At 45.3% G+C, this 11,895-nt stretch overlaps 2 protein-coding genes across 2 annotated transcripts; one reads left to right on the plus strand and one right to left on the minus strand.

Moving 5' to 3' along the window:
* The first annotated feature begins 252 nt into the window (after nt 1–252).
* On the plus strand, nt 253–3,885 carry LOC119329593 (transmembrane protein 53-like). Its single transcript, XM_037602658.1, has 6 exons — nt 253–530; nt 1,077–1,166; nt 1,449–2,204; nt 2,298–2,403; nt 2,670–2,866; nt 3,349–3,885. Exons 3-6 carry the CDS (start codon nt 1,555–1,557, stop codon nt 3,635–3,637), a joined length of 1,242 nt encoding a protein of 413 aa, XP_037458555.1. The 5' UTR covers nt 253–530; nt 1,077–1,166; nt 1,449–1,554; the 3' UTR covers nt 3,638–3,885.
* An 883-nt stretch (nt 3,886–4,768) lies between these two features.
* LOC119331746 (putative disease resistance protein At1g50180) lies at nt 4,769–7,728 on the minus strand. Its single transcript, XM_037604906.1, has 2 exons — nt 5,978–7,728; nt 4,769–5,855 (listed from the first exon to the last, which is right to left on the minus strand). Exons 1-2 carry the CDS (start codon nt 7,545–7,547, stop codon nt 4,813–4,815), a joined length of 2,613 nt encoding a protein of 870 aa, XP_037460803.1. The 5' UTR covers nt 7,548–7,728; the 3' UTR covers nt 4,769–4,812.
* Nucleotides 7,729–11,895: the final 4,167 nt, after the last annotated feature.

The raw sequence follows: 11,895 nt of genomic DNA on the forward strand, positions 1-11,895 counted from the left end.
ATTTGATGCTACGTCTATTTGAAACGAGCAAGCGTAATAATTGAAAGAGAAAAAGAAAAGGAAATTAGCCATACCGAGGGACGGACGAACGGACGGATGGATAGAGAGATAGGCCGGTGCACGATTTGGGTCCAGGAAGGAAGGAAGGCGGATGGCATATTCCGTGGGATATTTTTATTTTTTTGAGAAACCGTGGGATATTTGTTTGGGAGAGGAAAGAAAGACGGACCCCCATTCGATGCCATTCAACTTGGAAGGAACGCGCAGCCCAGAGTCAGAGGAGGGGGCAGAGGTCCGGGCAGCAGCCAGCCGGGCAGCGACGGCGCCGTCGCCCTCCCTCCCTCCCTCGATTCCCTTCAAACTTGGCCGCCGCCGCCCCCAAATCCCTTCGCTTCGCTTCAAACTCGGCCGCCTATTTTTATCTCCTCGCCTTCCCTTCCCAGATTGCTCGCTGGCTCCCTCTATATCCCACAAGAAGAAGGCAGCCAGATTCATCCCCTTCCTTCCTTGCCTCCACCGCTCCCTCCCTGGTACGTTCCTCCTCCTCCCCCCATCACCGCATCCTTGTGCTTTGGTTTGGGTTGGGTCCCATCTCCTCGCCGGAATCGGCCGAATCTCCTCCCTCTCGGTGTTTTCCATGGTTTCGATTTGGTTCCCGCCGCCGCTCGAATCCCCCGCTTCCACTTCCCGGAAGAAAGAAATCTGGCTTCTTCTTCTTGTTCCTCCAGCTTTCCTGGAAAAAAGATGGAGATTTCCCCTCCCCTGTTCCAGCAATCCAGCAATGGCGGAGCAAGCAAAAGCCAAAGCGTGTTTCTTTCTTTCCCGCAATCCCTCCAAGCAACGTTGACGCCAGCGCGGGCCGCGTACGCACGCAAATCCACCCATCCATCGCTGTCACCGTCCTCTTCATCAACCAACATAAAAAAGATTGTTTTCCTCTTCTGCGAACCCCACCTCCTCCTTGTGGCTGTGGATGCCACGAGGCAGACCAGTCAGATTACACCTTTTATTTCACGATTTCCTCACTCAGATACACCTGTAATTGTTTTTCTCTTTTCAAAATTATTTGGCTGCAGGAGCAAGGAAGCAGGCGGGCAGGCACCGGCTGCCGTCCACGCCCACAATTCCGCCGCCCCCAACTTCTCCGGCCACGCAGGACCAACGAGGTAAGCGGCAACAAACAAATTCCCAATCTTTTTCTTTCTTACTGTATTATACATCATGTGTCTTTGTGTTGACCCTGACAAAGACGTTAGGACACCACACACGGTCCGGGTTTGTTGGGGCACACAAATCTCGTGGCACACATGTTTCCTCCCTATTTCCAGCGCTGCTTGAATCCACTTCAATTCAACTTGATTTATGCCAACCGCCTGCCTGCGTGACAGGACCGACACCCAAATCTCATTCTCTGTCATTGCTTTTCTTCTTCTTATATGATGACTCAGGGCAGCAGGGGAAGGAAGGACAAGTAGATAACAGACACCAGCTCCCCCTCCTCCTACTCATTGGCAGAATCTGATTGATTGATTGCTGAGAGGCACCAAAAGGGATATGGCATCCTTCCACCGGCCCCTCTCCGCCATGGCGGTGGCCGCCTTCGCCGCCGTCTCCTCCATCGAGCTGCCCGACAAATTCTCCCACCACCACAGGCTCCCCGAAGACGTACTCTCGCTCCCTGCCAACAAACCAGAGGCCACCACAGCTCCTTCAGCCCCGCCGCTGTCCGGTCTGCAGTTCTTCCCACGGAACCTCCAGGCCTTCTACCCGGCTAAGGCGCCCGTCGCGTCCCTGCCGGTCATCCAGACCGTCTACCAGTACGCCAAGTTCGCCAAGACCTCACCGGAACAAGAGGCGGCGTTACCGGCCATCCCTTCCTCCTCCTCGGATGTTCTGTACCGCTGGCACCTGCCGGACCCGAGGGCGTGCGGCGGCTCGCCTGACAGGTCCCAGACGGTGGTGGTTTTGCTCGGCTGGCTGGGCTCGAAGCAGAAGCATCTGAAGAGATATGCCGATTGGTACACCTCCAGGGGGTTCCACGCCGTCACCTTCACCCTCCCCATGTCCGACATTGTCAGCTACAATGTCGGAGGGAAGGCTGAGAAGAATGTGGAGATGCTCTCGGAACATCTTGGTGATTGGGTCAGGGAGGAGGATGGGAAGAAGATTGTTTTCCACACTTTCAGTAACACTGGCTGGCTTTGGTATGTGCACTTTGTTTGGATTTCTTGCATCAAGAATTTACTGAAACCTTGGGATTTTGAGCTTACTACTGCTTTGTGCTGCTCCTTGTGTAGCTATGGTGTGATACTGGAGAACCTGCAGCGGCAGGATCCTTCAGCAGTGGAGAAAATCAAGGGTTCCATAATCGATTCAGCGCCTGTTGCTGTCCCGGACTCTCAAGTAAAAACTCTAGCTAACCTCACGTGAATGGTATTATGTGGTTACTGGAAATCCTATAAAAAGAATCCTCTTTGTAAATTCTGGACATCCAAATTTTGTTGTTTATGCCGAACGAATGTGTCGTCAGTTGTGTTTTATCCTTCTTCATTTGCATATCTGTCATTTACTCTGTTCCTCAATTATTATTTTTGAACAACACGCAGGACAACGGTTTGTTCGAACATAAACATTGTTATTTAATTGTTGTTCTCTTTTTCTGAACTTAGGTGTGGGCTCTAGGTTTCTCAGCTGCTATCATGAAGAAACACAGTGTGGCGACGAAAGGAGCTGCACCAAATACAAGGTCTGACGTCGTAGTTGTGGAGTCTCAGAAAGATATCAGACCAGCAGCTACCGAGGCGGTTCTACTATCTGCATTGGAGAAGTTTTTTGATCTTGTTCTGAACTATCCGGCCGTAAATAGGTATGCAGCTCATCCACATATGCAGGAGTAGGAGTTCTGCATTTTCAGCCTTTTGGACAATATCCAAATTCTCTAAGCTTTTTCAGTAGATCCGTTTTTAAATGTGAGGCATGGCATCTTACTCATAGAAGAGTTCATTGTTTGTTTGATGAGTCATCAGTGTTCCTGTCATCATCGATTATATCTTGCCAAATGCCATGGCTCATGTTGTAACAGAGCTTTGATAACAAAAGACCTGTTACAGAGGGTGTACGAATGCCATAGCATCTGTTGCACATTCAGTAAAAACCATGCATGTGATTCACCAGTACTTCTGTTTCCCAAAATGGCATGCCTAATGTTAAACCTGACATTTGATCACAAATAATAAGGAATTACCTATTATAGAAATAGTGTAATGATGTCATATATCATGTCCTAAATGCAGCATTACATGACTACATGGTTCAGTTAATCAACATTTCATATATTTTTACTTACAGGAGGCTGTCTGGTGTTATGGAGCTTCTGTCCTCAAACCAACCAAACTGCCCTCAGCTGTACATATACAGCTCTGCCGACCGGGTCATCCCGGCAAAGTCAGTGGAGTCATTTGTGGAGAGGCAACGAAAAGCAGGGTGTGAGGTGAGGTCGTGTGACTTTGTGTCGTCCCCTCACGTTGACCATTACCGCAGCAATCCGGGGCTCTACACCTCTCAGCTGACCAACTTCTTGGAGGACTGTGTGCTGGCCCGCCGTGATGATTTGTCGTCACCGTCACCGTCTGCATAGGGTGTTTCTGCATGAATACCACCATATTTTTTCCTGGTGATCCATTGAAATGTACCAGGATTATACATCGGCTAATTATACATCTGACCCAATTTACTCGTTCCTTGTTGGTTCGCTTGTGGGTTTATGTTAGGAGGCACAACTGTAAAAAAACGTGAGAAGAAAAGCAAAACAAAATTGTGGTTGGCTTGCTGTTGGTTCCAGTGCACAGACGGTTTATTTGTGTGGATGGGAGATGTGCTGGTTTCTTTGTGCATACTCTGACGACTGGTTACTGTCTCTCTGTGTGGGGTTCGGGCTGTGATCATGCAAATTTCTTGTGGCTACTGAACAAAGCTATGTTCACATGACAAGAAGCTGTTTCTGATGTACCCAACATTCAGAATTCTTACTGTCAAAGGAAATATTCAGACGTCTGCTGTTGTGCTTGACCGAAGGTTTTAAAAGGATCGGATTAAGCAATCAGGGAGGTAATTTCCTGGTGGTTTGCAGCAGCAAGTGCAATGGATCAAATGATGCTGGTGTATACCAAATCTGATAAACAAAATTACATCTGATGCATGCACAGGTAATTTTGATGCACACAATAACAGTTAGCTATACAAACTTGAATCAAGAGAAGCCATTGTTCATTGATTGTGAAAAGAGAGAAAAACCAGGTAATATACAATAGTACAGCACAAATCAGGTAATACACAATACATGAACAGGCAAAGCCACAGTACATATATCAGAAAAAGAAACACACACACACACTCATCACTCATTGCATCGCCTCGATGACGAAGCATTTTATTATTGTTCGAATACATCACACAACATGCAGTTGGAACTTGGAAGGATGTGCAGTGTTCATCGATCCATCCTGGAGAAATATTCTTTGATTTCGCCTGTCTCATAAAGATTCCACCTGTGCAAAAATCATTCATAAGAAATAACTTAGTTGAATGTTGATCTTGTGGTACTGCTAATTAACATCAATGAAGACTATAGCAAAAAAACATTAGCATTTATTTGCTGCAGTGCAGCATATATAGATTGATGCAAGTCATTATTTGAAGCTAATTTACTTTTTGTTTCATCAAAGAATAAAACTAATTAACTTGTGCACAGATAGACATATGCACGTCTACAGGTAGCAAATTAAATGCAAGGAGAGAGCAATTTGATTAAGCTTAAGCAATATAAGTATGTACCTGACATCCTTTCCGTTCGAGCTCCTTTAGTGTGTTGTCATCTTCGGAAATCTGGGGCATTCTGTACAACATCAGGTGATTGAGGGACGGAAGGTGTAGAAACCCCTCGGGGAGCTTGCGATTGCATTCCCGAAGCGTCAGGTCGGAAAGCTTTGGCATTGCTCCTACCTCGATCCTCCAATCATCAGTTGAAAAACCAACAAGTTTTAACTCTTGCAGCCGAGGAAACCCTTGGGCAGAGCAGAACATCGTTTGACCTTCGTACCCCGACAAGTCTAGCACCACAAGATAATGAAGCTTCTCCAGGATCGGCATCGGGTCTTGTTTAATGACATGGGCACAGAGACGAAGACGCTTGACACCCCGTGGGAGCTCAGCAGGCAACTTATCGAGCACACCAAAGTTGCTGAGAGAAATATCAACAAGGTGAGGCATGTGTGCAAGTATGTTAAACACCTCGGAGGGCATGGGGGACATCACCAAAAATAATGTCGTTAGTTGACCCATCTGGCCCAATAAAATCTCCATGTCATGGTAGCAGCATTCACTGCCAACATCTGAAACATCCCAAAACAAGGTCTGGAGCTCTTTATGTTGCTGCCGCACACTCCTTGCAGGCGGTGGTGGAGAAAACCCATCGGTGAGGTAAACATGCCTTAGAGTAGGGATCTCCCAGAGGGACTGTGGTACTTGTGAGTCCAGTTTTGTGTCTCTTAGATCAATAGTCTGCAAGTAAAGGAGCTGGCCTATTGAAGAAGGTAGCATTACACCTCCACAGCAATGCAACTTAAGGTATCTTAGGTGAATGCAGCCACCAATCACTGTGGAGAAATCTCTCAATGTTGAGCCTTCAATGTAAAGAACTCTTAGGAACCTCAACCTAGGAAGGGATACTGATTCAAGTTGAAAGCCAAACAGAGTTCTGACATTAGGTGCTCCAGGTAAGATCACATTACTCAAACTTTGAAAAGTAGAACGATAGGATGCCAAGTTAGCCGATGATAATTGTGCACCAGCTCGTCCTGTAATTGTTTTTAGAGTGGACGATATGTCAGGAAGAAGCTACCCATATATACAGACATATATTAAAATAGAAAATGAAACTATATAGTAATATATAAGAGATAAGAAACGAAGCCCTAACCAGTAGTTTTATCCACTCCATCAAGAAAGCCATCTTGTCTTGCTTCTTCCTTGCACCAGTCATGTAAGATATCATGAATCCTTATTATCGCAATCCTTCCACCTCCCATGCTTGTTTCAACAGCATGTACCAAGCTTCTCTCGACCAGCTCAGTTACATACTTATATGCTGTTTCTTCTAGTGTATGATTTGGTATGTGTGGAATGAAGCTTTCTGCTATCCATAATTGGGTAAGATCTGACACATATACCATGGAGTCCTCCGGAAAAGCAGCAATATAGAGGAAGCAAGATCTTAAATAATGATTTGGCAAGTCCCAATAACTGCGAGCTAGCATGTTTCGCATCATCTGCTCATTTTTGGTCGATGGCCAATCCAATAGTATATCAGACCATGTTTGTGCATTTAAATTCTTTGATAGGTAACCCCCCAATACTGCAAGTTCAAGTGGTAATCCACCACATTTCCTTGCAAGCTTTCTCCCAAGTTTTTCAAACTCATCCACATCATGTATGACAGACCTCTTGTATGATGGTAAGGCTTTGCTACTAAAAAGTTCCCAGCTTTTCTGCTCATCTAGCTTCTTCAAAGGATGAACATGGGTTGGCATTTGAACATGATTTGCAACATCTTCTTTTCGTGTGGTTATAAGTATTCTGCTACCATTTTCTGCATCTGGAAAGGCTCTAGTTGTTCTGTTTAATATTTCCCATGTATCTGTTTCCCACACATCATCAAGAACTACTAAGTACCTTTTTTGGGATAGAAAATCATGAATCATCTTTGCCACCTCATACTCTTGCATTTGATCAGCTGACCTAAATGTGCTTCCAGTGATTTGTTTCAGAATATCTTTTAGTAAATCAATTCCTTTGTACTTCTGAGACACCGTCACCCAAGAAACTATCTCAAAATGTTGTTTGGCACTAGTTGAAGTGTAGAATTTTCTAGCAAGTGTTGTTTTCCCCGCCCCACCCATGGCAACTAGGGAGACAACACTAAGACTGTCCCCTTTATCAAGTAGTTTCCCCACTATTTCCTGGTAATCATCCTCAAAACCAACCATGACAACATCTTCAAAGTTCTGGTGCATAGGCCCATACTCTTGTGGGAGTTCACCATCAACTTGAAGATTTTCTGTTGAGGTATTCCCCAAATCAACTATTTTAAGACGGTTTGCACTTTCAAATATATCAGAAATCTTCCTTTTGATGCGTTGGATCTCAACACCAACTTTGTGAAGGTTAGTCAAATCACTTGGTAGGCGAGCATACCTTGAAATGGTACCCATGAACCCCTTCTTCAATCTGTTTCTCTTCTGCATGTACTCAGCGGCTTCGATGGCATTGTCAGCATCATACGCCACTTCTCTGATCTGGCCGACCAAGACAGCAGTACTTTCATCTCCCCGCCTCCATTTGTTGTCGGCGTCTCTAAGGAAGCCTCGCAGCCGCTTGAGCTCGTCCTTCAGGAGCTCCACTTCCAGGGTGACACAACACAACATTGTGGTCTCCCGAACTGCAAGTGCGTTGACATTGCCGAGCACGATGCTAACGGCCGACTCGGCCATTAGTCGCGACCCTACTCGTTGTCTCCGGGTCTCTCTCTTCTTTATGATTGGATGGAAAAAAAACAGCAGGTGTGTGGTTTAGGAGGATAAAGTGTTTGGCTTTGGATTGTTTCTTGCTTCTTGATGGATGAGAGATGAGTGGGATGGAAGACAACAGGAACAGGGGTGGTTTAGGAGGGCATGGTTTTTGGCTTTGGATTGTTTCTTGTTTCGTGTTTGGTGACAGAGCAGAGCGGAGCAGGGTTTTGAATTTCGGCCGTAAAAAATGGATTTCGGCCGAATTTCGGCCATCTCGGCCTAGGGCGAAATCTATCTTCTGCCGAAATTGGTCAAATTTGAGAAATTTTGGTCAAATTTTAATCAAATTTCAGCCGAAATTTTTAAAAACGACCGAAATTCGGCCATCTCGGCCTAGGGCGAGAAAAATCACAAAACGAAAATCAAAACGCTGGAGCGGAGTATATGTAAATCCTGATGGAAGAAGGAATCCGAGAAAGGAGCACGGCAAGAATGTGGTGTGCTCCCGAGGAGGGGTTATCACTAATCAGTGCTTTCACTTTTAGAACATAATCTTTCACTTTTAGAGCACCGCGGGCAAGCTGATAAACTTTTTTTTAGCCGAATCTTGCTTTACTCTACCACGACGTACGGCAAGAATTAGCGTGCTAATTAAACCAACACTTGGAGCTGCTCTGCATGCCTTTCTTAAGATGGGGTTTTCGCATCAAATTACTAAGGGCAACTCCAACACGGTGACCCAAACGGGCGTCCATTTTGTCCGGTTTTTATCCGTTTGGGTTGGCCAGGCGGAGATGATTGTCTGTTTGCATCCGTGCGCCCAACAGGCTCGACGATGCATTTTAAGCCATGTGGACACGTCCAAATTCTCTATGCCTTTTCAATGAATCTGTTGGTCTAGCATCTGACTTGTAGAAGAGTTCATTGTTTGTAGGTGATTGCATCAGTTCTCTCGTTTTCATCGATCATGGTTTATGATGTAACTGACTTTTGATACCAAAAATATAAGAAATTATCTATATTACAGAAATAGTGCAAGAAAGCCACACAATCTGTGGTAAATTCAGGAAGCTGTGACATGGTGCTGTTAGTCAACATATCTGTGCGTTGACAGGAAGCTTCATCAGGTTATTGGTGTCCATTCTCCATTGTATAACATGGAATGGCTCATGATCACTGTTTTAAATAGCCCGCTATAGCTCCGCTATAGCGCGCTATAGCGTTTACAAAAGGTCTTGCGCTAAGAGACTTTGGTCCAAACAAATGAACAAACATTTTAAATAGCGCGCTATAGCTCCGCTATAGCACGCTATAGCATTTGGAAGAGGTCTGCCGCTAAGATGCTTAGCGCGCTATTTAAAACTTTGCTCATGATTTGACTGGCGTTCGGTCATAAATGATTGGAAACTACCTATTCTGCTGGAAATAGTATAACAATGTCACAGGTCATGTCCTAAATGCAGTACATCACTACATGGTCCAGTTAATCAACATTTTGTTTTCATGGAGGCAGTCTGGTGTTATGGAGCTTCTGTCCGCGAACCAACCAAATTGCCCTCAGCTCTACATATACAGCTCTGCCGACCGGGTCATCCCAGCGAAGCCGTGGAGTCATTTGTGGAGAGGCAACGGAAAGCAGGGTGTGAGGTGAGGTCGTGTGACTGTGTCGTCCCCTCACGTCGACCATTACCGCAGCAATCCGGGGCTCTACACCTCTCAGCCGGCGCCACTCTTCTGAGGTAGTTCCTCGCCTCCTAACAGCTACTCAGCCGGTCATGCGTGCTACAAACCTGATGGACGCCCGCACAGCACATGCATCCATTCTCTACTGACTTCATCTCAACTGAATAACCAACTCTACTGATCAGCTTTGCACAACTTAACGTGCACACCCTGCCGCAGCTTGGACTAAATGCATGACTCAACAAAAACAAACAAATAATCTAAACTAGTGCTAATAACAAGATTACTTCTAACACACCGGCCCCTCAACGCCATGACGATCGCCGCCTTCGTCGCGGTCTCCTCAATCAAGCTGCCTGAACGGCTGTCCCACCTGCCTGCCAGCAAGCAAACTGGAGGCTGCAGCGGCGTCTTCGGCCCCGGCGCTCTCTGGTCTGCACTTCCTGCCGCACAAGCAGAGCGGTACGTTATTTTTTTTGTTCCCTTCAATCATGTATCATTTGCTATAGGGTAGGAAAAGGGAGGCATTTGCAATGTTTCACAAATCCATCGATTGTGACATGCTCATGTGGTAAATCAATGGCCAGAATTTCTTTTGATGATTTCCAGCGCCTTCTGTATATAGGAGTGAAAGTTACCAAATCCAGTGTCTCGACAAATCAAATTGGATAAAGAGTTGCAAGAGATGAAATACCCCATAAAAGCACCAAACACAACAATGTTACAATAAATCTAGCTACACAAATGTGCGGTTTACAATGCTAGTTCAACAGAAATTAAAAGCGCGGTTCAGAACGGGCCGATTTATATTCTGTGAAATCTGGGCCTGCAAGTCGCCCAGGAAGTCATCCTTGTGTTTACTCTCGGAGTAGCGATAGTAGTCACTGAGCATGAATTCCCTGAAGCTTGGGAGATATTGTAGCCCAACAAAATACCCGATGTTGCACTGTGAAGGATAACCACAGTACCGCAATAGCTCGAGCTTAGGGGTTGCTCCTTCTTCAAACTCAAATGATTTGACCTCCTCTTGGAGATACACTTCCAGCACCACTAGACTCAGGAATTCCTCCCTGTGGAACTTGATATGGACCTGCTCACCCACGAATGACTTGTAGCGTAGAGTTAGGAAGGTCAGGTTGGGTAGCTTGCCCAAGACCTGTATGGCAGAATCATGCTCCAATATCCTGGAGCCATATAGCTTCAGCTTCATGAGATTTTTCAGCCCCAATGCGCTTCATATGACAAAGGCTCTATTGCGAGTCATCAAATCTATAACTTAGTTTTTATGCAGTGTGATCAAAATCACCGATTTATTTCAGAACAACCTAGTTTTTTGTATGCAGCAGGAGGGTCTTCTCCTTCAGTTGGATCCACCGCCGCTCAGATCTCCTTCAGCAGAAGATTTGTTCTTCGCTTGTGTGACTCAAATGAAGCTCCCTGCAGTCTAGTGACGATATCATCAATGCCCCTGATCTTGCAATTAAGTTCAGCACCACCAGCTAGCCATCGACCGTAGGGGAGAGAGCGCAAGAAGTGATCAGCGTTTGCGCCAGGGAGATGAGCAAGAAGGGACAGAGGGTCTTGGATTTGGTTCAGCTCGATCGTCATCGAGCGTGTAGAGTAGCTAGCCAGCTACTCCCTCCGTTCCAAAATAGATGACCCAAGTTTGTACTACCTTTGTACTAAATTTAGTACGAAATTGAGTCATCTATTTTGGAACGGAGGGAGTAGTTGGGTGGGCGAGTGGATGTTTAGAATAGATCGAGGAGCTTGGCGCACCTCTACCTGCTGCTACTGCTGGTGCTGCGTGCCTTCTGCACAGGTTTCTATTGTATTCTGCACCATCCACATGGCTTGCGTCTAGTATTGACTGATTCTTTCTTGCTTGTTTCTACCTTTTGAACTGCAAAAACGTCTTATATTTTGGCACTGATGAAGTATATGATGGTACTAAGCCATAACGTATGTCCTGATGCATTCGTTCTTGAGATCTACAAGTGGATGTTTCTGTAAGTGCAAATGAGGTTGCGTCTTTCTATGAGCTGAGCTGCATGAGCCTGCGTAGGTGCCGACAAGGGGTCGCTGATCATCGATCGAGGTCGCTTTGGCGCATGAGCTCAACAACGTAGGGCTCCTTAATCTTGCATTGCGTTTCTGGATGTGAGGGGTGTGGATCGAGAAGCTCAACGTCAATTCGTAACGGGCTTATTGTGTGAAGGGTGCTGTGCTTCAGTTGATCAGCTAGCTAGCACATGTACAGTTAAACAACACTATTGAATCATCACATACATAGGTGCTCATGACATAGTACGTTTAGAGGACGTACAAAGCATTTTTACTGATGAAAATCAACAAGAAATAAAATAAAATTGAAGAACCCAACAAAAAAGAAAAAGAAAAACAAAGAAACAGAAGAAAAGACAAACGGAAGAAATCAATGTGAAGAATTGAAACAGAGAAAGACATAAAAAGAAACGAAGAAATAAACCCAATAAAAACCAAGAAAGAAAAGTAAAAACAAAAACAAAAAAAAGAAAAAAGAAAAATAAATAAATCAAAACCGATAAAAAGTAAAGTTGTAGTTTATGTAATGTGTGGCCTGACACCCCACCAGATTGTATTTTCCACCTCTTCTTTTGTCCAACTT

The sequence above is a fragment of the Triticum dicoccoides genome, chromosome 7A, assembly GCF_002162155.2.
Source record: "Triticum dicoccoides isolate Atlit2015 ecotype Zavitan chromosome 7A, WEW_v2.0, whole genome shotgun sequence".
In the NCBI taxonomy this organism is placed as follows: domain Eukaryota; kingdom Viridiplantae; phylum Streptophyta; class Magnoliopsida; order Poales; family Poaceae; genus Triticum; species Triticum dicoccoides.